The sequence below is a fragment of the Perissodus microlepis genome, chromosome 11, assembly GCF_051167445.1.
Source record: "Perissodus microlepis isolate ML-2025 ecotype Zambia chromosome 11, ASM5116744v1, whole genome shotgun sequence".
Lineage (NCBI taxonomy): Eukaryota > Metazoa > Chordata > Actinopteri > Cichliformes > Cichlidae > Perissodus > Perissodus microlepis.
The window spans coordinates 19,756,043-19,783,664 of record NC_140471.1 but is presented as its reverse complement, the minus strand read 5'-3'; the positions used below and the strand labels follow the sequence as shown (position 1 = coordinate 19,783,664).

General features: G+C 40.5%; 1 protein-coding gene across 2 annotated transcripts; it reads left to right on the top strand.

Moving 5' to 3' along the window:
* Window positions 1-52: 52 nt before the first annotated feature.
* On the top strand, window positions 53-26,209 carry mindy3 (MINDY lysine 48 deubiquitinase 3). Of its 2 annotated transcripts, XM_084943022.1 has the most exons (16): window positions 53-165; window positions 643-970; window positions 1,285-1,364; window positions 2,173-2,233; window positions 2,356-2,562; window positions 2,761-2,812; window positions 3,502-3,616; window positions 3,794-3,867; window positions 5,584-5,663; window positions 5,910-5,980; window positions 8,298-8,378; window positions 17,915-17,987; window positions 21,444-21,516; window positions 23,365-23,452; window positions 24,339-24,410; window positions 25,306-26,209. In XM_084943022.1, exons 2-16 carry the CDS (start codon window positions 880-882, stop codon window positions 25,453-25,455), a joined length of 1,368 nt encoding a protein of 455 aa, XP_084799148.1. In that variant the 5' UTR covers window positions 53-165; window positions 643-879; the 3' UTR covers window positions 25,456-26,209. The 2 variants fall into 2 exon arrangements, with proteins under 2 accessions (XP_084799148.1, XP_084799149.1); XM_084943023.1 differs by lacking the exons at window positions 53-165; window positions 643-970 and having other exon boundaries at window positions 2,205-2,233.
* The last annotated feature ends 1,413 nt before the right edge of the window (window positions 26,210-27,622 follow it).

Here is a 27,622-nt window from a genome sequence, read left to right as displayed (position 1 = left end):
CTTTCTGGATTTCAACCAATGGACAAGTACGTCAATTGTACGCTCTTCTCTTTTTCCCACACAATTCCGTTGTAAATAAACGAATGACAGAGACGCGGTTGACGGTGAAATTGCTACCAGAAAATTTCATCAATACAGGATACCATTACCGGACTGTGTATTAAGGTAATTAAGGCCTCTAGTATAAAGCTATCGAAAACCTGCGAGTTCATGTAACGATTCTAGCCGTCGTTTTAATGTGCAAAGTAAATGAATGACAAAGCAATGAAAGATTAGCTGCTAGTAGTGATGCTAATGCTAACTGTTGACATTACCAAACTAACTCGGTTCTTAAGATCAAAATTTGGTGCATTATTTTCTTAAATGTCTTGCAAGGTAACAACGTCGCCAAAAATAAGCAAATTGTTATCTAGTTATCAGTTTTTAATAAACGATTCTTAAATTACCTGGTAGATGTTTAGCTGGTTTATAACCCCGGGAAGTATAAATTAGTATTCATTTACCAAAGTAAAAACCTAGTTGGTCTTCATCGTGGATATGAAAGTAATCTGCCATTCCTAATGGACATTTTCCGCCACAGACCGAAACATGAATATGTGTTTTTCTCATAAACTGCACGGTGTCTTTTCTATCACTTGGTAGGCTGCTGTGGTTACGTTGATGTCATTCCTACCCGCCAGTGTGCTGTCAGTACTTGTAGTCAGGCTGTCGTGCACAGGCAGCTTGTGGCCAATGCCACAGGTTTCGACCTGCCCGGAGAAGTAAACTGTCAGCAGCAAGAGGAAAAAGCAAGTTGGTGTAAACAGACCTATCTTTTCTCCACCTGGCTGTTGGACTGAAGAGGGACTGACTTTGGATCATCCAACACTGAAAGCTAACATGTCAGAGTTAAATAAAGATGTGGTGGATTTGGTTTGGGGGAGACCCTCCAGTGGACTGTCTGTCTCCATTTTCCGTAGATGGGCCCAAGGTATGATACTTTTTCTCAGTATGTTGATAAGAGTTTAAACTAATTTCCCCCAAAGGGGGTATGAAGCAATAATCCACTGTATCCAGACTTTAAACCAAAAGACAGCAAGCAGTGATTTTGTTTGAAATTCTAGCTGAAACAAAGTTAAAATGTAAAATACTGAAAATGAAAGTATAAATACTTACCTGCATGTTGCGGTTTACGCCCTGATTTTGGTCTGTGGCCCTCAGGTCTTCAGCTGGATATCCATTTGTTTGTTTGTTTTGTTTTTGTAAGTTGTTATTGACACAAAATCATTTTGCTGTTTATCACAGGATTTGTTTTTAGTGAAAGTGAGCTCACAGCACTGGAGCAGTTTGAAGGAGGGCCCTGTGCTGTAATTGCACCTGTCCAGGTAAGATCGTATTCAGCCTTCTGACAATTTGTCCTGCTCATTTATGATAAAATAAATGTATGCAATTATTTTGGTGAAAATTGAGATTATAATAAATGCAAACTGAACTAAATGTGCCCCAACTGGTATGTGATGACAATAAGGTTTTCTGCTTTAAAGGAGATGTGTTATGCTCATTTCCAGCTCCATGCTTGTGGTCTTGGTCTCAAAAATAGCTTTGTTTGACTTATAGTTTAAAATAATTGTATTTTATCTTATACTGGGCTGTAGTGTAGCTCTTCAGTTCATCCACATTCTATAAAACATTTTTAGCCACTTTTACCCTCCCTTGAACACAATTTTCTGTTTTAAAACAAAGGGTGTTATTTAACAGTAGGTAGGGCTACTCACAGCCAGACATGTGTGGCTCACTTTAGAGCACCTGAGCGTTTAGCTAAGAGGTATTATATGCACATATGCTGACCTCACATTTTGAAACATAGTCCTTGTTTTAAGTAAACATCCACCATTAAGGAAACGTATAATAGATCCCATCACGAGGAAAAAAGTACACTGGATTTATAAAAGAAGACAAAGTGAGACAAACATTGTGAAAAATATAATAATCTTGACCATCTTGTTTTGATCAAAAATTTAATTTGTATAACTGGCCACCCCATAAAAATGGTTACTTGTATAAAATGAAGTAAATATCAGTTTCTGTTAGTCTGTGATTGCTGATTTTGGACAAACAATGTCTAAGAGATAAAGCACATTGCACCATGCAATATTTCTTGCAAATTTGGTTACAGAGTTTGTTTCTTTGCAGGCTTATATCCTAAAAAATGTCCTCTTTAACAGAGAGAGTTCCAACTGGAGACAAATGTCAGGTAATTTCTTAAAAAAAAACCTCATTCATTGAATTGCCTGTGCTCTTAATTTTATGTGGTCAGAATGGTTTTGTTTTTTTTTTGTTTTTTTTTAAAGCACGTTTTATGTTTGTGTATGTTAGAGGAGGAGCAGAAAATGGCACTCTGTTCGACGCTAAGCGAAATCCTGGAGTCTGTCTGCTCAAGCACCTCCACGGGGTTCTGCCTGGTGACCTGGGCCAAAGGACAGAGCCCACACACTAGCGCACAAACAATCACACAGGCACAGTCGCAAACACAGGACATGCCAGAGCCAGCAAGCAGTCAGCCACCACAGGAACAGCAACCCAGTGAGTCCTACGTCTGTCACGTTTCCATAAAAGATGCACATTGAAAATGAAACTGCAGAAGTATTTTTACTGTTTAAATGAAGACTTGTCTTAATATTTAATTGTTAAATAGAAATGTTTAATGACTAATCACTTGATCCAGTATTTTAATGTGACATGCTCTAATACTATGGTTTCTGTGTGTTTTATTGTGCCTAGCTGCTTTGGCTGCTGAGGAGCTTGGCTTTGAGCAATTTCACAGTGTTCTCCAGTAAGTGACAGTAAATATTCTGTCCATATATAACAATTAGCTTCTTTAATACCCATAAAATCCTAATATAAAGTAATTACTGTTGGTATTCTGGAGGGATTTGGACTTTGTAAGTCATTATGGGACAGATGTCAATATGCATTACTGTACTAGAGAGCAGCACATTTCAACTAGATTAATCTAAGCCTGCAAGAATTGGCTTTCACATCGGTGTTACCTTTTTCACTCACTCACTGCTCACAATTTGCTTATTCAGCATTTTCACTGATTGCCTAATAAAAAAGAACTACCTTTCTCTCACACCGTCTGCCACCCAAACACAAGCCAAATAAATGCAGTGGTGTGTTTGCCAGACAAATATTGAAATTTCATCAAATAGCGCACTGGCAGTTGAGACGGTAGTCAGCAAAAAGCAGTGCTGACTCACTGTGAGGAAGTGCACGCAAACCAAGACGAATAGCTTCACTACCAAACTTTCCAAGGTTGAGCAAAGGAGGGAAGTGGCTCCAAACAAAAGATCAGATTATTCTTCACCCTCTCATTTATTTGATGCCTGTCCTGTTGTGAAAGGGCATCTGGGCATCACAAACTCAGTTAGTGCATTTGTCAAATTGACACCTCCTGAAGCCCAGCACATTTGTCTTTTGAGTGTTTCATACATCATTCTTGTGTTTGTTTCCCTCCTGCAGCAAACGGATGGTGATGTCAGTGGCCCATCTCAGAGAGGAGGTGCTGTCTCTCTACCACACCTGGAGGGGGTGCTGTGGAGTCTTGCTTTTCCTTTATTCTGTCATCCTCACTAAGGTAAAGAAATGAAAGCACTAGACAGAGATTGTTAGAAAACTACAATACTGAAATAATTATGATGTGAATGAAACCGCTGCTGAATTTAAGACCTTGATTTTTTGCATTAAATCATCGTCATTCATCAGTTTAACCAAAAATTAAATACATTAATTTCCTCTGGTTCTGTTTGTGCAGGGCATTGAAAATATAAGGAATGAGATCCAGGACACAATGGAGCCTCTCATAGATCCTGTACATGGCCATGGAAGGTAGTAAAGCAAATCTTCACTTGTTGTTTCCATATCCTTATACAGGGAGTGCAGAATTATTAGGCAAGTTGTATTTTTGAGGAATAATTTTATTATTGAACAACAACTATGTTCTCAATGAACCCAAAAAACTCATTAATATCAAAGATGAATGTTTTTGGAAGTAGTTTTTAGTTTGTTTTTAGTTTTAGCTATTTTAGGGGGATATCTGTGTGTGCAGGTGACTATTACTGTGCATAACTTAACAAAAAACAAATATATACCCATTTCAATTATTTATTTTTACCAGTGAAACCAATATAACATCTCCACATTCACAAATATACATTTCTGACATTCAAAAACAAAACAAAAACAAATCAGCGACCAATATAGCCACCTTTCTTTGCAAGGACACTCAAAAGCCTGCCATCCATGGATTCTGTCAGTGTTTTGATCTGTTCACCATCAACATTGCGTGCAGCAGCAACCACAGCCTCCCAGACACTGTTCAGAGAGGTGTACTGTTTTCCCTCCTTGTAAATCTCACATTTGATGATGGACCACAGGTTCTCAATGGGGTTCAGATCAGGTGAACAAGGAGGCCATGTCATTAGTTTTTCTTCTTTTATACCCTTTCTTGCCAGCCACGCTGTGGAGTACTTGGACGCGTGTGATGGAGCATTGTCCTGCATGAAAATCATGTTTTTCTTGAAGGATGCAGACTTCTTCCTGTACCACTGCTTGAAGAAGGTGTCTTCCAGAAACTGGCAGTAGGACTGGGAGTTGAGCTTGACTCCATCCTCAACCTGAAAAGGCCCCACAAGCTCATCTTTGATGATACCAGCCCAAACCAGTACTCCACCTCCACCTTGCTGGCGTCTGAGTCGGACTGGAGCTCTCTGCCCTTTACCAATCCAGCCACGGGCCCATCCATCTGGCCCATCAAGACTCACTCTCATTTCATCAGTCCATAAAACCTTAGAAAAATCAGTCTTGAGATATTTCTTGGCCCAGTCTTGACGTTTCAGCTTGTGTGTCTTGTTCAGTGGTGGTCGTCTTTCAGCCTTTCTTACCTTGGCCATGTCTCTGAGTATTGCACACCTTGTGCTTTTGGGCACTCCAGTGATGTTGCAGCTCTGAAATATGGCCAAACTGGTGGCAAGTGGCATCTTGGCAGCTGCACGCTTGACTTTTCTCAGTTCATGGGCAGTTATTTTGCGCCTTGGTTTTTCCACACACTTCTTGCGACCCTGTTGACTATTTTGAATGAAACGCTTGATTGTTCGATGATCACGCATCAGAAGCTTTGCAATTTTGAGACTGCTGCATCCCTCTGCAAGATATCTCACTATTTTTGACTTTTCTGAGCCTGTCAAGTCCTTCTTTTGACCCATTTTGCCAAAGGAAAGGATGTTGCCTAATAATTATGCACACCTGATATACGGTGTTGATGTCATTAGACCACACCCCTTCTCATTACAGAGATGCACATCACCTAATATGCTTAATTGGTAGTAGGCTTTCGAGCCTATACAGCTTGGAGTAAGACAACATGCATGAAGAGGATGATGTGGACAAAATACTCATTTGCCTAATAATTCTGCACTCCCTGTATAGTAACATGACAATTGCTGCAAGTGGTAGATATTTTACATTTTATGTGGAACTGTTTTTTGGGGGGGATTTTTTGGGGGTTTTTCACCCTCTTGATGTGTCTTTTCCCCTCTTTTGCAGTCAAAGCCTGGTGAACCTTCTTATAACTGGTCATGCTGTCTCTAATGTCTGGGATGGAGACCGGGAGTGCTCTGGAATGAGTAAGACTTCAATTAAGCATTGCACGGAGATGCTTAAAGACACCAAATCCGCACAAAAGAAACATCTACACATATGAGAGTTGCAGAAGTCATTTGTGGTCTAAGATTTAAACTCTGGTCACCAGACTGTCATAACTCTTAAACCTCACAGCACTGCACAAAACTAAAAATGAATACCAGTTTGACATCATTGGGACTCTTATTTTTTTGTTGTTGTTTTTTTTTCTCCCCATTCTTGTCTTGCAGAACTACAGGGAATTCATAAACAGGCATGTGTTGGTTTTCTCACACTGATGGAATCACTACGCTACTGCAAGGTACAGACACAGATACACTTACATTTTCACAAAGCTTGGAAAGCTCTCTAAAATGTCACAAAACATAAAGTTTTCAAATCAAATGAAGCTTACATGTAGTTACAGGTAGTAGTTACATGTCATTTGACTACGTGAACATCAAATTTTGAAGCCTAGAAATTGTATTGGCTTTTGAAAAATATCCGCTCTGCAACAGATTGGCCTGCAGGGGCGCTAAAGAGCCATGCTTTTGTAATGAGTCCAAATTGTGGTTTAGCATTGTCTTAGTGAAGCAAGCGAGGTCTTTCTTGAAAATGCATTTGACATTTTTATGTGGTTAGCAAGTGTAGCACTGATTCCTGCATATATTGCTAAGAAATAATGATTATTTGCCCGATGTGCAAGGCTCTGTTTGTTTACAAAGCCCTTCATGGTCTGATTCATTATTACATGTCCAACCTCTTACATCAATACGCTGCTTCCAGGTCCCTCTGCTCAATCGATCGGATGCTTCTGACTGTCCTGCGCTCTAGATTTAAACTTGGGAGAGGTCATGCATTCACTGTGTTTCCCCCAAACTGTGGAACAGCATTCCCCTCACAGTCAAATCTGTTCCTTCATTGAGTCAAAGCTTATTTGTACTAATTGGCATTTGAGTGTCTAATTTGCCCATTGTGTCTCCTGTGCTCCTATGTTTAGCATATTCTTATCTATTCAGTTTTTTGTGCTTTATAAATGCATTTGAATTAAGTTGAGATGCCCTCACTTTATGCACCAATGCAAACACATAATGCCATACCATCATAGATGCTGAATTTTGAATTCATGCTGATAACAAGCCAGACAGTCCATTTCATTTGTTCCTCAGAGACACAATGTCCAAGTTTTCCAAAAAGAATTTTAAATGTGGATTTGTCAGGATGTTTGTTTTTCTCTGGTTGCATAGTTGAGTTTTAACTTGCATTTGTGGATACAGCTGCAAATTGTGTTTACCAGCAATAGTCTATGTCCATTTATAATAATAGTGATCAGAAAAATGTTCGTTTTCTGGTTTGTCCTTTGCGTACAGATATGTTTCCAGATTCTCTGAATCTTTTGGCCGTAGTACAAACTGTAGATGATGAAATGCCCCAAGTCTTTGGTATTTTATGTTTGGAAACACTCTTGAATTATTTAACATTATGACCATATGGTCTCTCAACAAATGATGATGCCTTCCACATCTTTACTTCTGAAAGATTCAGCATCTCTGGGGTGCTCTTTTTATATCCAGCCATCATCCTGACTGTTTCCAGTTAATCTAATCAGTTATAAAATGCTCCACAAAGTGATTGTCTAGTATTGCCCAACTTTTCCAGTCTTTTAAAGCTGCTGTCCCAATTCTGTTTTTCAAAACCCACTACAGTTTTCTACAGTTCCAGCATTAAAGATGTTTTCAATTAGCTATGGAGTTGAAATGGATTCAAATCATTCAGGTTTTTTTCATTTACATTTTACACAGCTTGCCAACTTTTTTCTGTAGGTTCACGAAGCATAATTTAAAAGTATAAACAAATTGTCCAGTGGTGGTTGTTTGTGAGCTTGCAGAGGATTTGTGTTTGTTCAAGAAAGCTTGAATGCAAATAAAGATGACGCCCATTGTGAAAACTGAAAGGAGGACTACAAATACAAATAAAAACACAAACACTTGTTGTTAGTTGTAATTCTGACATTTCAAACTGTGAACCATAGGCCAAAGTTTGTACTCCCAGGGGAAAATATGTTTGGAAGGAACAGTTATTTTTGGAAAACGTGTACTGAAAGGCTGATTTATTCAAAACCAATCACAACGAAAACGTATAAAAATGCTTGTACCACAAAATAATTCAGCTGGCTTGAAAAACAGGAATGCTCATTTATCAATATAAGCAAGCCAAAAATAGCTGAAGTTGAGATATGGAGCCTGTGAACAGGTAAAGTGAGTAAGCAGCTGTAATAGGTTAATGGCAAGTAGATGGTTGCCAAAGTAACTAAAGAGCTCTTAAGATCGACCTTACAAAGCAGCGCATTTATATGCTATTCATGGCGGTTTAAGTTATCATTGTCATTTTACAGCATTTCATTATGCATATTATTGTCGAGGGTTTTAGAGAAATAACATGCCGCTGTTATTTAAATATTAATGTTGAATGGAAAATCTGCATGTTACATTTCAAGCGATTACTGATTCATGATGAAATTTACTGAAATAGACACTCACAGGTTAAGCATTACCTCTCTGTGTGTGTGTGTGTGTGTGTGTGTGTGTGTGTGTGTGTGTGTGTGTGTGTGTGTGTGTGTGTGTGTGTGTGTGTTGCAGGTTGGGGCATTCCTCAAGTCTCCAAAGTTCCCTATTTGGATCCTTGGCAGTGAAACTCACCTCTCTGTATTTTTCACCAAGGCAAGTTCAATACACACATCCATTGGAGAGGTAGCATATAATTCACACACAGAGACATACAATGTGTAACATAAGCCAGTGTTCTCAGCAGGTTAGAAAAACCAGAATATGGAAGGTGCTTTAAAATAGTGCAGGTCAGATATCAATGTGGGGGAAAAACCAGAGGCAGAGAGGGAGGGGGGAGAAAAATGAGTACAGAAGATAGTCATATATGGCCGGTGCTCTTTCTTGGCTTTTCACCTAACAAGTATGGGGGGGAAAAATGCTCAGTTCCCAAAGATGAACTTAACAAATACTGGCACACAGACATGGTCTGCATTCTCGCTCCTTCTCACTTCTCAAACACACAAAGTTTTAATTTATCAACCATCTGTGATCAACTAAACAATATGTGGTTTATTTTTAAGTATTGCAAGCATGCAAACTGCTGAGTTTGTGCTCCAGCAAGAGTCTGCACTTCTAACCACCTTCACTGTCAGGTTAAATCCATCAGTATGGATCACAGATTTTTCTCTTCTGGCACAAGTTTTTTATACAGCGTTGTCACGACAGCTATAAAGCCTCTGAAACAACAATCAGAAGTAGCTCCCAGTGCATGTACGATTTTTTTTCCATTGCATTTCAGGAAATGTCAGTAAGTAAGTAAGCAAATGGAACACAACTGATTATTGGCAGTGGTTTGGTATGAGATTTTTACTGTGAGCCAAGATGCCAAAATAATCTGACACTAAAAACAAGATACTGAGATAAAACTTTGCCCCAAACAGCACAACGAATGTTGGTCTAAGTATTTAATCCAGTGTCTGTTTTGTTAGTACTTGGGAAATAATAGTTATTTTAATGTTAATAATCCCAGATGTCAATGCACTCCCACATACTCTTGTATCTCAAATAGGGCTACCACGATTAGTCAACTAGTCACGATTACGTCGACTATTAAAATCGTCGACGACTAATTTAATAGTCGACTCGTCGTTTGAAGCTTTGTTAGATCCCAAAAGACGCAGGAATGAGTAGTAGGATTTAAGAGTGTAATAACGGACTGAAACAGAAGATGGCAGCACTGCATGTACAAGGATGCCAGCTGCCGTTAAACCCCGAAGAAGAAGCTGTGTCCCAGAATTCATAGCGCGGCCCAGAACAGTTTCCAACAATGGCGGCAGCTAGTTAGTTTTAATGTTACTTTTATTATTCTTTCTGGGTCACAAAATAAACGTTTAACATATTTTCAGGTGAGAATGTAGCTGTGTAAACCTCAAATATCTGCTCAGTTTATCAGGACACCACATATTTTCAAAAGCGCTCCCACGTTTTCGGAGACGTCTGTTACCCACTAGCTCGATAGCTAGCAGGGGGCAAGGCTCATTAAAGCCCGTGAGAGCACCGGACTCCCGGCAAATCGTTTTCAAACCCACCGCCGTCTTTCGCTACTCAGGTTAAATATATATATAAGTCACTTAGATAACTTAAAAATGTTATTGTTTGTCTTTTTTTAGTATTTTATTTGTTCCTGAGTAAATCGGTTTGGCTGAGATTAAAGTTATAGTTTTTACACAGCTGAATAAACATCAGGCAGACAGCTGATTATCAGAAGTGTGAGATGCTCCCGTTATATTTTTAGATAGCAAGGAGCAGACAGTTGAGTTTATTAAACTCAGCTGTCTGCAAATGTCATTAACATTTAATAAACTATCATCTTGTCTTTATTTTTAGTTAGCACATACCTTAAACACTTAAAGCTGTAAGCTAATGATAGTTATATAAGAGCAGATGGATGCTGGTGCAATAAGCTGTACGTTTTACGTCCAATGGATGATGATCTGATTAGTCGACTAATCGCAAAAATAATCGGTGACTAGTCGACTATCAAAATAATCGTTTGTGGCAGCCCTAATCTCAAATAATTAGGATATTATGAAAATATATTTTTGGTAGTTTGGTTAAAAAATATAGGCTTATATTCTATATACAGTATATTCTACATTAATTGCATGTAAAACTCTCTGATATCTGAAGTCCAGTATCCCAGATTATTAGAATATTTTAAGTTTGAGCAAATTGCCAATCAAGCAGTATAAAAGCTCATCCAGTCTTCTCTCTCAGAGAAGCCTGGTTACTTCCCAGCTGTTCAGATGGCGATTATCAACACCCTTCTAAGGACAGTAAGGCACAGAAGGTCATTGCTGAAAAGGCTGGCTGTTTTAAGAGTCACGTTTCAAAGCAAGCCGACTACAAGGGAAAAGTATGGTAGGAAAAGGTGTACCCTAACCTTGTCGAGAAAAGTCCATTCAAGAACTGGTGTGAGCTCCACAAAGAGCTGACTGAGGTTGATCTCTTCAGGAAAGGAGCAGCAACTGTCACATTCCTAATATTAAACCGCTCAGACACAGTATCAGAAGCGTCTTACCAGGTTTAAAAAGAAATAAAACTGGAAAGAATTGCACAGTGGTTCAAAGTTCTCTTTTTAGATGAAAGTACATTTTGCTTTTCATTTGAAAATCAAGGTCCTGGAATCTGAAGGAACAGTGGCAAGGCACAGAACTCAAGATGTTTGAAGTCCAGTGTGAGGTGTCTGAAGTCTGTGATGTATTTTTTTTTTTTGGGGGGGGGGGGATGTCGCCTGCTGATGTTAACAGTTGTTACTTCTCTTTTTTTATCAAATCCAAGTCAACACAGCCAACTGCTGGGAGATTTTAGAGCACTTTATGCTTCCATTGGCTGACAAATCTTATAGAGATGTCAATTTCCTTTTCCAACAGGACTTAGCACCTGGCCACAGTCCCAAAACTGCTACCATGCTGCTGACCATGTTATTATTGTCTGTGATTGGCCAGCCAAATCAGCTGACCTGAACCCAAATGAGAACCTATGGAACATTGTAAAGAGGAAGATGAGATGCACTAGTATTACTGTAGCACTGTGTGAGATTCCTTTACAAATTGAGGCGCTCTGGAGATTTGTGTTCTGTAACACACTATACTGATTCAGTCCTGATGTACCAGAAGGGCTCTAATTGTGGCCAAACATGTTGTTGGAAATCTGAGGGGAGGAAAAATAAATCTTTGTTTTTTTGGGAGTATGAATGAATTATTGTCCCATTTTTACTTGTATCAACTTGCATCTGAGTTATACACTCAAACAAGCCTTCTCCATTAGTGAACATGTAATTTAATATGCTGCTTTAGCTTGTGAATTAAAGCTGGAAGTTTCAGTTGTAGCAAATCGATTATCTCTGCTGTTGTGAAAATTGCACCAGAGGGGGGAAAAAAATTCCCAAGTAATCATCTCCATCATAACGCTACCCTGCTAATATATCATTGATTAAAAGCTCAGTTACGGGAATAATCTCATGCCTACTGTGTGAGTGGATTGTATTTTGCCTCCGCTATGACCTAAAGTCGTCATGCGTGAACAGATGACTTACCAATTTCTACAATTCCCCCAGCACTAGTGACATATTCGCATATACACACACATTCCAGAGCACAGGAAACCTAATCCTGATTAGCATTAGGTGTGTGTGTGTGTGTGTGTGTGTTGCTTTAGGTGGATGGCTTCTTGAAGGAAATATAACTCCCATGTTCTCATCTGGATGTATTTGTACCTCTAGACACTGGAAACACACTTGAACACACTCATTCATGTATGCATATGTACTGAGGAACATAGGCTAGTTATACATTATGCCAACAGTAACGAGCTCTACAACTTTGAGCTTGAGGTCAGGAAGGCAGATGTGGGGCCTCATTCAGTGTGACCTTGTCCTACTGTGAAGTGAATCTGTGTTTCGAGAATACTTTTCTGGGCTTTATGGTACAAAAATAAACGTGCCTGGTTATGTAGCTTTTAGCTCCGATATAGAACCATCGCCACAAAAACAGAAAACCTGATCCCCGCTTCTGATGTGTCAGTGGCTCCTTCTTTCTGTCACTGGGGACGGGTGTGTATTCCCCTGAGTGGTTGTCAGTGTGACTGTGGCTTTCAGGCCATCAGCTTAATGCCATTAGTGTTTTGTTTTGTTTTTTTATCTAATCTGCCTACACAAAGACCATCCTGCCAATTTTGATCTGTACCCACAATACCTCCTGCACTCTGTTCTCAGATGTATTAATGTGTGTGTGCATGTGAAAGAGAGAGAGAGTCTGAGTGTGTATAATGGCATGTAATGGGATCTGTTTCTGGACGAGAGTTTTTTGAGACGCCGGAAAAAGGACAGAAAGCAAAGAAGTGGAGAGATGGGTGACAGATGAGACGTATCATATAGTATGTTTGTTTTTTTTTTTAAAAAACAAAAAAAGATTCTTCCATCCTTCCTTTTCCTTCTTTCTTTGAAGTAGCTGAAGCTTGGTCTATTGCCCAAGTGAAGGACTCCCCAGCGCACCTTAGCCAGTCTCTTCAGATTGTTGGTCCCTCATGGGAAGGAAAGAGGAGGAAAGGAAGTAGAAAGGAAGGATGCACTTTAAAGAGCAGTGTGGTGGTCACTCAGGAAAGGAGGTGGGGGTAGCCCCCCTGTGACATTTCTCATCGCTCTTTACTCTGCCCTCACTGAGTGATGAGGTTCACAGGCTGTATCTGCGCTTCTCCGGGGAGTTATGTGTGTGCATGCGTGTACAGTAGTTGTGCTCTGGGTCAGTGATTTACTAGGAGAGCGAGCAGCCGCTATGGCGCTCTGTGTCCCATAAGACTCCAGCTTCTGTCTGCAAAGACAGAGGATGTCTTTCAGGGATTGGTAAGGAGGAAGAAGTTGTGTGCAGACACAGTTAGCTTTAATTCATTGGTGTTTTACTGCTACTGGAATATGGCTAATATCTTCAACATAAAATATTCCAAACCTAAGGTGCATTTGCCATCCCTTTCCAAATATCTTGTCTGCAGCTCACAGTATTCTTCAGTGTAATGTGTAACATATTATTTCAACTCGTGTGTTTGATGTAATAAAGTAAATTGCAAATCTCCCTGTTCATTACTCAATCAGTGCATGTTTGCAAAACGACATATGTATTGCGTTCTTAAAGAATTAATATTTAAAACGACAACAGGAAAATAATCTGCGGGGCCTTTATGAAGTTTGTTTGGTCATCCACGATTAATTTCTGGTCTCCATATGATCAGTGGGCGCGGGCCACACGCAAACACAAACTAACAAAGCGGTGTACATTAACAGTCATTAATAATCTGTGACAGGTCAGACCAAAGGTCTTTGTAGTAGGATAAAAGTCTATCTTTGTCACTGTATGTGTGCATTATTCTTCCTTTTCCCTCAGGTGCTGCTCTTTGTTATAAGACGCATCATTACGCTGTATAACTATTCTCTGGTGTCTCCTTTCTTTTCTGGTGAGACACGTTTTTGCCCATCTAAGACAGTTTCATAAATCACTGCTTAGCCTGCTTTGTCACACCTGAAACTGCACTCACTCATTATGTAGCAAGAGGGACACGGAGCTTCTGTTCTTCTCTGTACTTGTGATCACACAGGCTAGTTAAGGTGAACTAAAGGGGCACATACAGTCTACATAACAAGCCCTCACTCACAGACTCTCTTCTCAGCCTGTCATGTAGTGAGTCTGTCGTTACCTGCTAGGAACAAGATGGGAGACACTGCCCAAGACCTCTGCTTTGTTGTTTTGAAACTGATCTCTACAGACGCACTCTATGGCCACTCAAAGCCTCTCAGCAACACAATAGCTCTTTGGATGGACCGGTGAGAAAGAGAGTAATTCTAGTAAAGTGCTATGTCTACCTGTCTTACCTGAAGTAGCTACATGCATGTGGAAATAAAGGCTGAAAGGTGGAAAGAAAATGGAACAAAAGTTAAGGGAGGGAGGGGAGGAAATACTCCAAAACTGGAGTACCTATTTAGCACAGAAAAAGGTAAGTGAGGGGGGGGCGAGCTGGGCAGGGAGAAAGAATGAAAGGGGAAGAAGGAAGGGCATGAGACGTCAACCTAAGAGAGCCTCTCAGCCTGGTGAGCACAGTGCAGCATGAAAGCAGATGGATAGAGGTGACGTTGAAGACAGTAGTCAGCAAACACAAATAATAAAGATCAGCCGAGCATTGTACTTTATCGAACATGCTGCAGTAAATCTTGGGCTGCTGTTCTTAAGCTAGGGAGGAAAAATAACGTTTGTTTTTTTTTTAACTGTGTTGATAAAATACAAAATTAGATTGTTTATGGTTGATCTCATTAGATATGCACTCATTTCTCATACTCTTACGGCATTGGGTACGGAGGTGGCAATCGCAAAATCCAACAGGCATTACTTCCTAAAATTGGGGTGTGCTCATCAGATAACAATAGTACACAAAACACTCCTTCATCCAGTTTAATGTTTGTTCTTGGGGTTTTTCTTGCATCGGTTGCTGTATGTGTTTGCTTTCATGACTTTTTAAAAAAAAATTAGTATTTTCATCTGAAAAGAATAAGAACATCATCACCTGTTACATGAAATCGAAGGTTGCAAGTAAACCTAAATAATTAGTATTCGTCTATCATCATCTTAATAGCTACTGCACAAGTAGGTCTGTGATCTTAAATATTTTGTTGGCTAAAGTAAGACTTCCTCTCTGTGTAACATGAGTTAATTACCTAAAATATGCATAATTACAAATTTTATTTCCTATCTGTAATTTGTTTTGTCTAACAATGCTCTTGATCTAATAAAAAGACTTTTTGCTGAAAAGGACGGTTGATTGAAAGACAAACACACATTCCTGAATTCTTACTCGGATCCTCTTTCCGGTCTCTTAAAATTTTTTGGCAAGGACCGTAAATGTATTCCAGTTTTACTTGAAGCAAATGTTCTACATTACATTGTATATTTAAGTCCTTATGATTGCATGACTTTTGTTCCTTTAGAGAAGCTTGTTTTCGCTCCCTTGCTGAGGTCACGGGTTTGCACAGAAAAGGTTGCACTGCAGAGATTGGAATGTGCTCCTTCACAAGCAGCGTTTGCATCTCAGACCTGGCTTTGGTACTGCAGTGTATCATTGCACTGGTTCTCTGCATTAGCACTGTACCAAATGAATTTCATCACAGGATGCAATTTATTTGTTGCACTGACACTACCTCTTGCATAGACGTTCGCACATACACACTGACATGAACTGTTACTCAATTAGTTTGAGTGGAATGAAATTGTGAGGCACACAACATGCGTGCACACACTTCCCTGCAGAGTTTGTTAGCTCCATGACATGTTTTCCAACTCAGCAGCGTCTTCCCCAGGCCTCTAATAAAACACAGATCAAAGATGGCCAAGCAGACCTATCATTGCACACACAGTCATGTAGGCTTTGCTGTCATTTTATGTGCCTGTGCATGGTCTTGACGCTCACATGAGTCATTGTCTTTATTAGTCCCTTTCTTGTGCTCATATTGGTGTGCATCTGTGTGTAATGGTCGGCCATAATGATATGTTTTGTTTAGTGTGTTGATGACCACTTAGTAGTGTTTGTGTCTTCGTTGGAACGCAATCTGTAAATGTTAGATTATCAGGTGAGCATGGCAAACTGACTCTCAGTTCACGAGGCTTATTCGACCTCTATATGTAGCCTTAAATTAATTAAGCCCCGTGTCTTTCAAATGAGGATTATTTTCTCAGTTGGGGTAGAAGGCTTAATTACATTTTATCAAAACAGTTCATGTTTCATGATACGGACATTTGTTCAACTCCTTCTGAACTTTTTTCAGCACTTTATTCCTCTGGGAATTGTTCAATCTTGGAAGTGAAGCATAGACGCATCTAACTAATGAAAAATCTTCTGTCAGATTTATGGAGCCTGTAATGTTAACACATCAGGCCTCTGCTGTACTCTGTCACAGAAAAGTGTGTGAGCGTACGTTTGCTGGTGTGACTGTTTTTCTTTGCATCTGAAGAGCCTGCAGCTGGGAGTCATCTCTTCTTGGATGTGTCCCCCTGACCCCCCCCCCCCCAAAAAAAAAAAGCCTCCTCTCTCCTTAAGTAAGCCCTGAATACAGTAATAAGTGGACCATGAAACCCAAGCAGCCTGTGTGGATCAGAGGCTCAAGCTTTAATAAAGGCTGGCTAAAGGAGATGTGGAGGGTTCATTTGCTCTCCCAAAACATTATGTTTGTCCAATGATTCATTGTCATAAGTACAGTCTTGTAAGGAAGAACAGTGAGAACCCTCCGACTCTTGTCTTCACGTTTTGAACAAGTATTTCATCTTTACCTTCTCTTCTCTTAAAAATATTCCCTCCATCTCCTGTGAGCTTTTTTTTTCTTAAACTCTTTTCAGTGTTTACACATGAAAAATATTTATGGGGCACTTTAACATTTACCTTCGCTCTCCTTATCACTGATTGCTTTCAGTGTTGCTTATCAGACACTTTGGTTATTCGACTCTAAAACCTGTATAATCTTGACAAGATCTGACACCAAGTTTGAAAATATCAAATAATACCTAAATGCAAGATAAGTCAGGACGTTTCTTTTCTTTTGGGGGGGGGGGTGTCCAACAAGATCTATCGCAGGCCTCTGGGGTTAAAGTGCTGTATTGAGGGTTTGGTATGTTTTAAACAAACTTGATTTTCAAACACATCATCCAACAGCGTCCAGAGGCAAAATTGTTTATACTCCAAATGGGTAAAAACCTTGCGGTCATGTCCTCCTTGTGGGTCAAAATACTTTCCTGATTTTACTATTAGAACTCAGTTGTGTGCAAAAACAGGGGTCTAAACCTTTATCACCCCTGAAGATTGTAGTTCATGCTTTCATATTTTTAGTTTTGGGAAGTAAGACAAAATGTCAATCACAAAGTCAGAAAGTGGAATGGAGTGGGAGGAAGAATTTCAGAGTCTAACAGTCTGATAAGTTGTGGGTTTTTTTTGATTTTATTTTTTTTATTCCCAATTTCCTAAGTATAGAATGAGTAATGAAGGCTTCGCATAAGCACGCTGTACGAGGCATCAACCACTTATAGATGGATAAACACAACTCTTCACATCTGCTGCGCCTGTCAGCGTTGCTCTCTCCAAACTTTACCAACATACAAACATTGCAGAGCTCGTCATAAATCACAAGCTAGATATTTAAGACTTGATTTCCTGACACTGTGTTTGGAGTGAAAACAAGCCATCTAACTTTATCAGCAAATCAGTTAATAACCCAATGAACTCTGGTGATTGCACAGGCCCCTTAGGTTCCACACATACATGCTTAATGTACCAACAGTGAATCACAAACCTACTGCTATGAGTGGTGCTCTGTATTGGCTGCATGTTTAGAATATAGAGTGGGTTTGGTGCATTAGTATTGCTCAACTTGGGCAGGACCAATTGAAATCTGCTCTTAGTATAGATATAGATAAAGAGAAAGATAGCGATATATAGATGATCATCTAAAATGACAGAAATATGACCTAACTCTTCTCCTTCTCTCTCCTCACTCTGCATACAAATATTGGATGTGTGTGGTCACTTTAGGGTTAAACCTCTTCACGTTCTAGTGCACACGTGTTTTTTACTTGCTCTTGTCTTTAATGTCTTGTCTCTTTGTCCCTACTGTCTCCAAATAGGAGATGTCACTGGTTGGTCCAGAGTCTCCATCAGAACAGGCAAGGAGGGTTTTCCAGTCATTTGATCCTGAAGGTAACGGAAAATCAAGTGTTTGTATTTAAGATGTACTACTGATAGCTCTGTTTTGCTTTGACTGATACCAGTTTTAAATTAGTAGTCCTCACTACAGAAGGAGAAGAAGAGACTCTGCATGACTCTTCTATATGTAAGGCAGCATCAGGCTTTACTTAAGGAACAAGGCCAAGAAAAAAAGTAAAATGGGCATTTTTTTTTTAAACTTTTCACTGTTTTTTAATGCCTAATTTATTTGCACTTATTTCATTTGAGAGCAGTTTGATAAAACACAAGAGACTTTCAACTATGTTTGCAATAGTTTCTTCCCCAGCTTCCTCTGCTCCCTGCTTCACCAAGTCTGTGAATGTGTCTATTTCACTATCCGCAGACCAGGCACGGGTGAAGTTTAAAAAGCTTTGCAGAAAAAGTCTAAACTTGACCAAATAAAATAAATAATTAAAAAAAAAACTAAAATAACTGGAGGAGAGAAACCAAAAAGGATTTCACCATCAAAGACTACAGTGCGAAAAAAAAACACTAACAGAATTTGTTCTAGCAGTAAAAGTGAAATGCATCCAGGCCTCTCACCCTTTGTTGTTAGCTCTCTCCATGCTATATAAGTTCTGTTTGCAAAATGTAAGAGTTTATGGGCGCACTGCTGCTGATGCCTGACATACTAAACTTAGAATAACACAGACTTGAATTTAAGAGGTCGGCTCCCTGCTCTGAACACCTGAACCAGCACTGAGGCTGTTATCCAGTATTGATACAGTAATACACTAAGTATTGATTGGCTTGCCTCAGTTTTGTTCATATACAGTCCACATGTTATTCACCTTCTGTCTGTCACCAGCTGTGCACAGGTTTTGATTGAGCACTTTACTTTATCTGCTTATTAATACACCAGTTATATGTAACCTGGCACACGGATGTACTTTACTTATTCCGAACTTTCACTAACACAGCTACACACAAACTGAGAAAAAGACATCCTGGCCCAACTGTCTTTTCCTTCCTTCTCCCTGCTTGCAGATGCAGTCATAACCTCTTTTCTTTGTTGTTCTCATCACCATTATTTTCTTCTGCAAAGAGAACAAGGGTCCCTGTCCCTCCTCTGATCTTCATTGTTGTTGTTTAGGTTAGTGAGATCAGCTCAGCTAACAGCTGAGTCAACCGTCCTGCTTCTTCCCCCTCTCTTCCTTATTTTCTTAAACCTTTCTTGTCACTTCCAAGACACTGTGTAAAAGACCACAGGAAAGACACAGAGAGAGTGGGACAATGACAGCAGAGGCAGCAGGTTGTCATGTCAGTAGAAATGAAAATCTTGTGTGTAATTTTCATTCACGCAGCTTCAGGATTATATTGTTAGATATTTATGTTCACTCAGAGAAGAGAAACATGCAATGAAACATTTAGTGTTAACATCTGCCATGCAGTGTTTTTCCTTCTGCTTGAATACAAAAGAGTGAAGTGAGCAGTAAAGAGATGTCAGGAGCCGTACACAGGACTTGAGCATGAACTATTTTATCAGCTGGGAACCAGTTATAACACATATTTATGTTTTCCTATTTTCAAAGGAACTGTGCTGTCCTTCATTGCTGTAAGCTGCATTATTCACGATATGTGCCGAGGTCTTTCTGTATTTTGTATAGGGGTGGGTATCTCTAAATGATATCCAGATATTTATGACGATCTAGGAAAACAAAAGTACTGTCCGTACTTGCAGGCAGCAGCATTTATCCTCCTGGGGTTTTTTTTAATAATTAATAACTGTCATTGATGACACACTTTCTGATTTGAAGGTGCCAGCGCTATAGTGCAGTGGTGTTATAACAGCATAAATTGTATATAAGCCCAAAAATAGCCTTGGTAGTATTTTACCTGGAAACTCTAAATGGAAAGTATATAATAACTGATTAACACTTAACAATAACAAAACTTTCCTGTGTAACACTTCAAAAGCTGTGCAAGGTGGTCACATAAAAATATTTTCTACCTGGGATATTGACTCCTGAATCTTGGATTGAGGGATTTTAACCAGCTGCTTAAAACGCTGCTTTTCCACGATCTGACCACATCAGTAATTTCCATCCACCCTTTTGCTCTTCCTGTCATATGGCGTGCAGCTAATGAGTGCTCCAGCAAAGCTCGGTGGAGTCATTTGTTTACATCTGGGTCTCGCATCACCAGCTGCTAGTGTCTCCTCTTTTGTAGCCTGGTTGTTCTCAACAGTGTTTTTTGCCTCAAATGGTGAAACGAGTGTCGTTTCTAGCTTTTGGCAGGAACACTTGTCGTGCATATTTTTCAAAGCATTGTGCTTTTGTTGGAGGTTGTTGAAGTAGCTCCCTTTTCAGGTCAATTGTCATAGGATGTTGACACGTGGCTGGCTGCTGAAATTATATCTCCAAATTACATTTGCTTATATCGCGTTTTTACATTGACGATATGATATAGCGCAGCTTTAATGTGGTGTGATGTGATGTTACCGCATGATTAAATCCTACCAGCTGACAACAAGCTTGCAGGCTCCAACAGCTTTTACAACAAATATGTAAACACAACCATCATCTGCACTTTCCTTGTTCTTCATTTGTCTCTTCCTGTTGCACAGAATACCACTTTGCTTGTTGTCAAATCCGCTTCTGCTATCATCTGCCAGGACATTCTGCATGCCATATGGTCTTTTCTCCCAAACACTTGTTCAAACAAACACATGCGTGAGCTCCAGTAGTTGGACCCACAATCTTATAGGGATACGTATATACACATGAAAGAAGAATGCACTGTACAGATGAGTGCTGCGTAACAGGGCCATAAATCTGTCTGTGTCGCATGTACGGTCAGTACAGCCCCTTGTGTTGTGGAAAAATGGCGCCAGAAACATTCACACGCACGACAGTGATTCACAAGAACTACAAACTCAGTAACCCACTGCACTTTTTTTTTTTAAACATTTGTTTGCCATTGTCCCTGCTGTCTGCCCTCTCTGCTCACTGTCACACCATCAGCTGCTACTCTAAGAAAATATCTCTCCGTCTTGATAGAACGAGATTGAGTTTTTGAGAGCGAACTAGCAGCACACTTGTCAGTTAGTGTTCTTTCGATCGCATTTGGGGTTTATGTGTATATCTAAACAAGAGACCGCACAGGCTCACATGCTGATGTTTAAATGACATAAAACTGCCTGGCCAGACAGCAGTGGACAGAAACACATGTTAGTGTTTAAAGCTTCTCCTCTCAGGTAAAGCGATCATCACGCTTAAGGAATGTAGGTCAGAGAGAAAAGACAAGGTGTCTGTGTGAAATGTGTGTCAGATGAGTTCATTGCCCAGGGCCTGTGATGTAAATAGTTCTTATGCCACATGTGTGTAGGTGAAGGCTTTGCCTGGTTTTTAATTCAAGTTTGTATCTTATGTTTTGTCTAAAGTCAGCCAGTCTTTCTTTATGTCTCTTTCTCTCGCTCGCTCTCTGTAGATAATGGTTTCATCCCAGAGTCTCTGCTGGAGGATGTGATGAAAGCTCTTGACCTTGTCTCAGAGCCTGAATAGTAAGTGCTTGCATGTTCAAGGCTTTATGTTTGTGTGTGCATGCTTGTGTGTGTGTCCGTCTCCATGTGGCACCTGTAGAGCTTCTTAGATTCTACCTCCAAAGTCACTGGCAGGCCAGGTCAGCACCTCCTTGCTCATGTTTCACTACCAGGCTGCTATAAAGCAAGACCAGAGAGAGCCCGCTATAAAGGCTGGGGAAGAAAGAGTCAGAAATTGAGGCTTACGGGGAGATCGTTAACTGCAGGAAGAAAGACTGAGAGATCGAGGAAACACTTTAAAGTGCCGCTTCAAACAGAAGCACGTTCTCCTCTGAGGAACAGTAAGCCTTAATGCTGTAGTCACTGGACTTGCCAAGTAACCGGACCAATAATCTGGTCTACAGACCCCCAGATGACCGATACATCACAACAAAACACAGCAAACTGACGGGAGACTCCCAGTGCTAACAGGAGAGTCTCATTCCTTACCACACAACAAGATCTCACCGGGATTCCTATGTTAAAAATAGCATCTTGATTACATCAGTATTTAATAGCAGTATCGAGACTTTAGGAAGTAAACATCGTCATTGAGAGCAGTGAAAGTTTTTTGTTTCCATCTATCCTGTGACCTTTGACAGTCAGCAGCTCTAAGACTTTTGTTATGTTTGGCAAATGATTATTTCTTGAGATTTTAAACACATGGATACATTTCTATATAATTTGATTTTGATTCTATAAGTACTAATAGAAATGTACTTATAGACTGTTTTGGTGAACATGTGAATTCACTTTCTGTATGTCTGGAAATTAAGTAATCAGCTGTGATGCATAATGGGAACCAAAAAGTGAGGTGAAATATTATTACAGGGTGAGAAGAATATAAATGAGTCTTCTTATTGCCATCTACAAGCACTTAGATGGTATTGTTGCACCCTTACTATGTTTTGGGCAAATCCAGCATATCCAGTGCAAGAAATCCACTGATGGACAATTCAAGTAGTCTACATTTTGATATTTAGGTATAATCTTAATCAAATATTACCAATCTTGCTAATCTACTTTCTTTGTGCAATTCCTAAACAAACAAACACGATCTGAGAAGAAATTACTGTGGCATACTCGGTGTGTGCAGATTAATCTCACGTCCAGTCATTTTTTAAGTGATGTAAGTCATGCAGCATTTACTGATATAACCCACCAAAAACAACTGACCCTGCTGAGCCCCATCAACACAGAACAAGTTTTTCATAGTGGGATTTTTATTTCTTTTTATTGATTCCTCTCATCATGTGTTTCTTTCCTCCATACAAAAGGTGCAGAAGGTCAGCTAGAAGCTGTTAGTATTTCAGAGGGTTGCTCAGTGACACTGAGTCTTACTCTGCGTGCTCCTGCTGCATGTACAGTTGGTAACAAATCGGCAGATGAAGAAATAATCGTTCTTTTCCTTCTGCGTCTGCGTATACTCCTCACTTTTCTCCTCACTGCCTTAAAAGGGCAATCTGATCAGATTTTTTTTCTATCACAGTGGAATAATAATAACACTGATCTAACACATAGGAATGTCTGGACAGAGGTATATTTAGTTGTACCACAGTATTCACGAAAATATGCACGCGCTTTCCCAAAACATGCATCATGAATCCACGCTGAGTGATGAGGTGATTGTAAATTTGGATCAACTTTCATACACAAATCTTGTTTCCTTTGTGCTGATAATTCCTTTCTCCTGAAACTTGTTTTTATCTGTTTTGTTGGGGCATTTTATGCTGGGTTTTGTTTTTGGTCTGTTTTTGTCTGTAAATCTGTTTTTGTCTGCTCACTGTATGTTTACTCCCCCTTTTTTTTCTTTTCTCTTCTCCTTCTCAGTGTGACTCTGGTTAAGAGTAAGCTGGATCCAGAGAACTTGGGCATAATTCTTCTGGGCCCATTCCTGTTGGAGTTTTTCCCTGATCAGGTATGTGTGCATGTGTGTGTGTATGTGTGCATGAAGATGGAGGTCAACTACAACTTCTACGATACAGCCCCTGCATGATAAATGCCTTCCATCCGTTATACAATCCATATCACAGTTAAAACATATGGAGGAGGACTTGTGCCCAAACACATATGGGTGACACTTAGGTATGTTTTCAAAGAATATGTGGAGTGCTGCTTTAGCATTATGCCAATAACATTCCTGTGGTGTCTCATGTGAAATGCATGTGTGCCTGTGTGTGCTCACCATCATATGATGCTGCTTGCCGAGAAGTTTTAAGAAAGAGCGGTAAGATGCTTTTATGAGGCCGGGCGAGTGAGGAAGACGGGGAGGTGGGGGAGATAGAGGGGAACTGTGTTAAAGTGATCAGGGCTTTAGGGACTCGCCAGAAGAATGGCCCCGAGCCGCAAAAAAATTATACTACCATTAGCCAACTGGACACACACACACACACACACACATGCAGACACACGTGGGATTGGGGCGAGGGTTAGAGTTTCATATATACCGTATAAACACGAGAAGCTGGACACGCTCCCAAAAAACACACCCAATTAGCTTTCTGCACCTTCAAGAAAAGTCATTGGAAGTGTTTTGGCTCGCTGTCATTGTTTTGATCATTTTTTGTAGCGTAGGCTGTTTTGTGGTAATTTGGAGTTACGCACGCATTTCTGTTTAACTCCTGGGATTTAACATTAAGCTTCGGTTGCAGCCAGAGATGTGACTGTTTGACTTTTGCTTTTCAGCTGGCAAAGGTTCTGCCTCTGTGGGTCTCTGCCTCCATCTCAGTGAGAAAAGATTGCTCAGAGAGTCTTCAACAACACAGCATGTTTTTCACCCCGTTCACTCTGTGCCTGTTTTTCAGGATTCAGGAATCCCAGACTCATTTCCCGTCTACCACTACAATGGTCTTAAACAGTCAAACCACAAAGAGAGGGTAAGACACTCAGGGTTTTCACGGTAACTAATGGCACTGGTTCCCTTTTCATATTCTCTGTCTCTCTCCCAATTACCTCCGCTCCTTTTCCCGTCATCATTCATACATACATGCGCACACATACACACAGCTGGTGGCAGCCGGCCACTCCAAAATAAACAGTAGCTGTTGCGAGCCTAATAGCCTGTCCGTCCATCCAAAAAAAACCCTGGCTTAGCCTCGCGTTTCTCTGAGCCATTTCAACGCGAAGGCCACTGTCAGCAGGCTTTCTGTGATAAATGGTCAAACACAGGCTTGTTAAGCAGGATTAGTTTGATGGATGATTATCAGCAGATACCATTGGTGGCTTTGCACAAACCTGGCAGTCAAAAATATCAGTTTCTTCATCTGTCACGTTTCCTGGTGTGTAAAATTGCTCATTTTTTTCCCATACCGCTACCTGAAATTGTAGGAATGGCACCATGTGTGCCCGCACAAAAGTGCACACCTACTCACATAAGAGGCAGGTTGTGATGGCATTTCCATTCCTATAGCTCCAAATGGGAATAACAGGCCTGCTGACTGTGTGCCTGTGTCTCTGTGTAAGACTGCTGTGTACTCGCATCCCTTCTGCTGACACCCTCAGAGGAACAGTCAGAATTGAAGTACACTGATTTGCATTTAGGGCGGTTAGCGCCATCGTCTCACAACAAGAACATCTTTGGTTCAAATCCCAACAGGGGCCTTTTCTGTGTAGAGATTGCATATTTTCCATGTCTGTATGGGCTCTCTCCAAGTACTTTGGCTTCTTCCCTCAGCCCAAAGACATGCATGAGGTTAGGTTAATTGGTCATTCAAGAGATGTTGGGGGGAGGATATTTGCTGTGTATTAACCTGCATTTATGTGCGCTCTCAGGTCGAGTACGTGGAGGGGACTGCTTTGGTGCTTGGTTTTGAGGACCCCATGGTGCGGACGGATGACACTCCAGTGAAGCGCTGCCTACAGACCAAGTGGCCCTACATCGAGCTTTTGTGGACTACCGATCGCTCTCCATCGTTAAACTAGCACTGACACAACAAGCAGCGTGGTCCTGTGTATGCAGATGGACCACTACTGTGTCACAGCACGCCTCTCTGCACAATGACCCCAAAAGGTCGGCAGGCTACAAAACTGAAACACATGCAACACAGATGAATGAGAACAAGGAAAACAAAAAAAGACACAAATGCACTCAAGCGATACATGTTCATGGACTAAACATTAAAGCCAGAGATCCATTCTGTCATTCTCACATTCCACACGAACTCACCTCTACACTTCATGCTATTGTCTGTACACCAGTGCTTGTAACTGACACTGAAGATGTTTATGATGTGATTATTTAAAACAAAAAGAGTGACTGTTTATTTTTACAGGTCTGCTCTGTGCCGACACCTCTGCTACAGCTTGGTAGTAAACCGTTAGCATACTAGTTTGATTCGACTGGAGCATGTCATCAAATCAAATGCTGAATCGCATGTAGAGCCAGTCGACTGTGAAACACTACTGTTAACCCAGCTATAGGACTGTTCAAGGGAAAACCTACCAAAGCCTTCCACATAAGAGAACACAGAGACGGACTGCTTAGAGTTTACAGCGTAAAAGGGACCAACCCGGACGCAGAGATATGACAGGAGGTTTTCAGTGTTTTAACCAAGACGGAGCTGGTTTAGGTGCTCTGTGTGAGTGCTTCATGCACTACACTTGGATGTTGGACATGTGCTCATGTATTTATTACCAACACTCAAAAATTGTGAAATAAACACCTTTTTTTTGTTGACATGCTGTGTGGTTTGGTAACTTAAAATCCTAGAAATTCCCTTCTTAAGTATCCTGTCATGACCAAACATGGAACAACATAAGGTGTCGGATGTCCCAGCTCGGTCAGGACCTTCACCACTAAATCACACGCACAAGCGAATGCTTTGTGCTCCCCAGAGACTCTAAATCTACAAGACACTGATGGTCACTTAAGTACCTTCCTATAAACAGGAGATCCTCCTAAGAGGAAAAAAATGCATGTTTCTGTTTGCTCAAAATTGTCCCAGTTGAAGACAAACGAGACAGTCTGTACTCGGTCTTGTATGTCCTCACACTTTGGTCCCTCATAATTCAAAACAAGTGGTGAATGTTTGCAGAGTGAGAATTTACACCATTTTAGCTACTTAGTCTCGATTCGGGGTTATGACAGAAGCATTTGTAGCTCAGCACACATGTATTTGTGTGTTTATATGTGGATGCAGAAGACGCTTGTTCCTCTCTCCGTCTATGCACAGGAGATGTGTAATATTACCTGGGTGTGTCTCTAATGGAGAAGGGATGTGGCTATAATCCGACATAACGCTCATTTTAAAAGTCTTATGGTGAGGTTTTACAGAGAGAAGAGAAATGAAGTCAAAGTGTTTAAAACATAAACCACCACTGTTCTCGTGCAGTCATCAATCCACAGTGACCTGCAGTAAATCTCTGATCAGGACACACTGGCAGATTGACAGGAAGTAACATGAACAGTATGCGAAGTAATGGTTCCACGTTTGGAAATAGGACGTCTGTGGTCATTTTATTGGAGGCAAGGCAGTGGACAAAATGATTACGGATGGGAATGTGCACACCGGATACTCAAACTGAACTCTAAACCTGGAGAATGATGGCGTTACACAGACTGCAAAAAGCGCAGGACGTCTGGTGTCTCTTCACTCCATCATCCTTCTCGCCATGTCGTCCTGCGAGCGAAACTAAAAGAAACACATCTGCGCCTGCTTCTGTCTGCTCATGTTTTCAATTCTTTATTTCCTCTGTTCGTCTTAGATTTACTTTGAAACAGCTGAGAAAGAACAGAGACATTCCCTAAACCCATTTTCTCTCTGTCACACACGGGCAGACACACAAACCTTTCACTCCTGTACAAAAGGGGAAAAGGGGGATGAGAGATGTGCAGACAAAGTCGAACAAGTCTGTGATAATAAAGTAAAATGAAGCAGAGGACACAGGTACACAGGCAGGGTTTGTACAGGTGTGGAAGTTTTCCTTTTATCTGTTAGGTGACGGTTACCACATCTTCTCACCTTTGCGGGGGGATGAGAAAAAACGCTTCACCTTTGCGCTGCTTCACTGTCTTTTTACAACCCTGCGAGCCTGCCAGGGGAACTTAATTTATCACTAACGTCCCATAAAGCTTGGTTTCATTAAAACA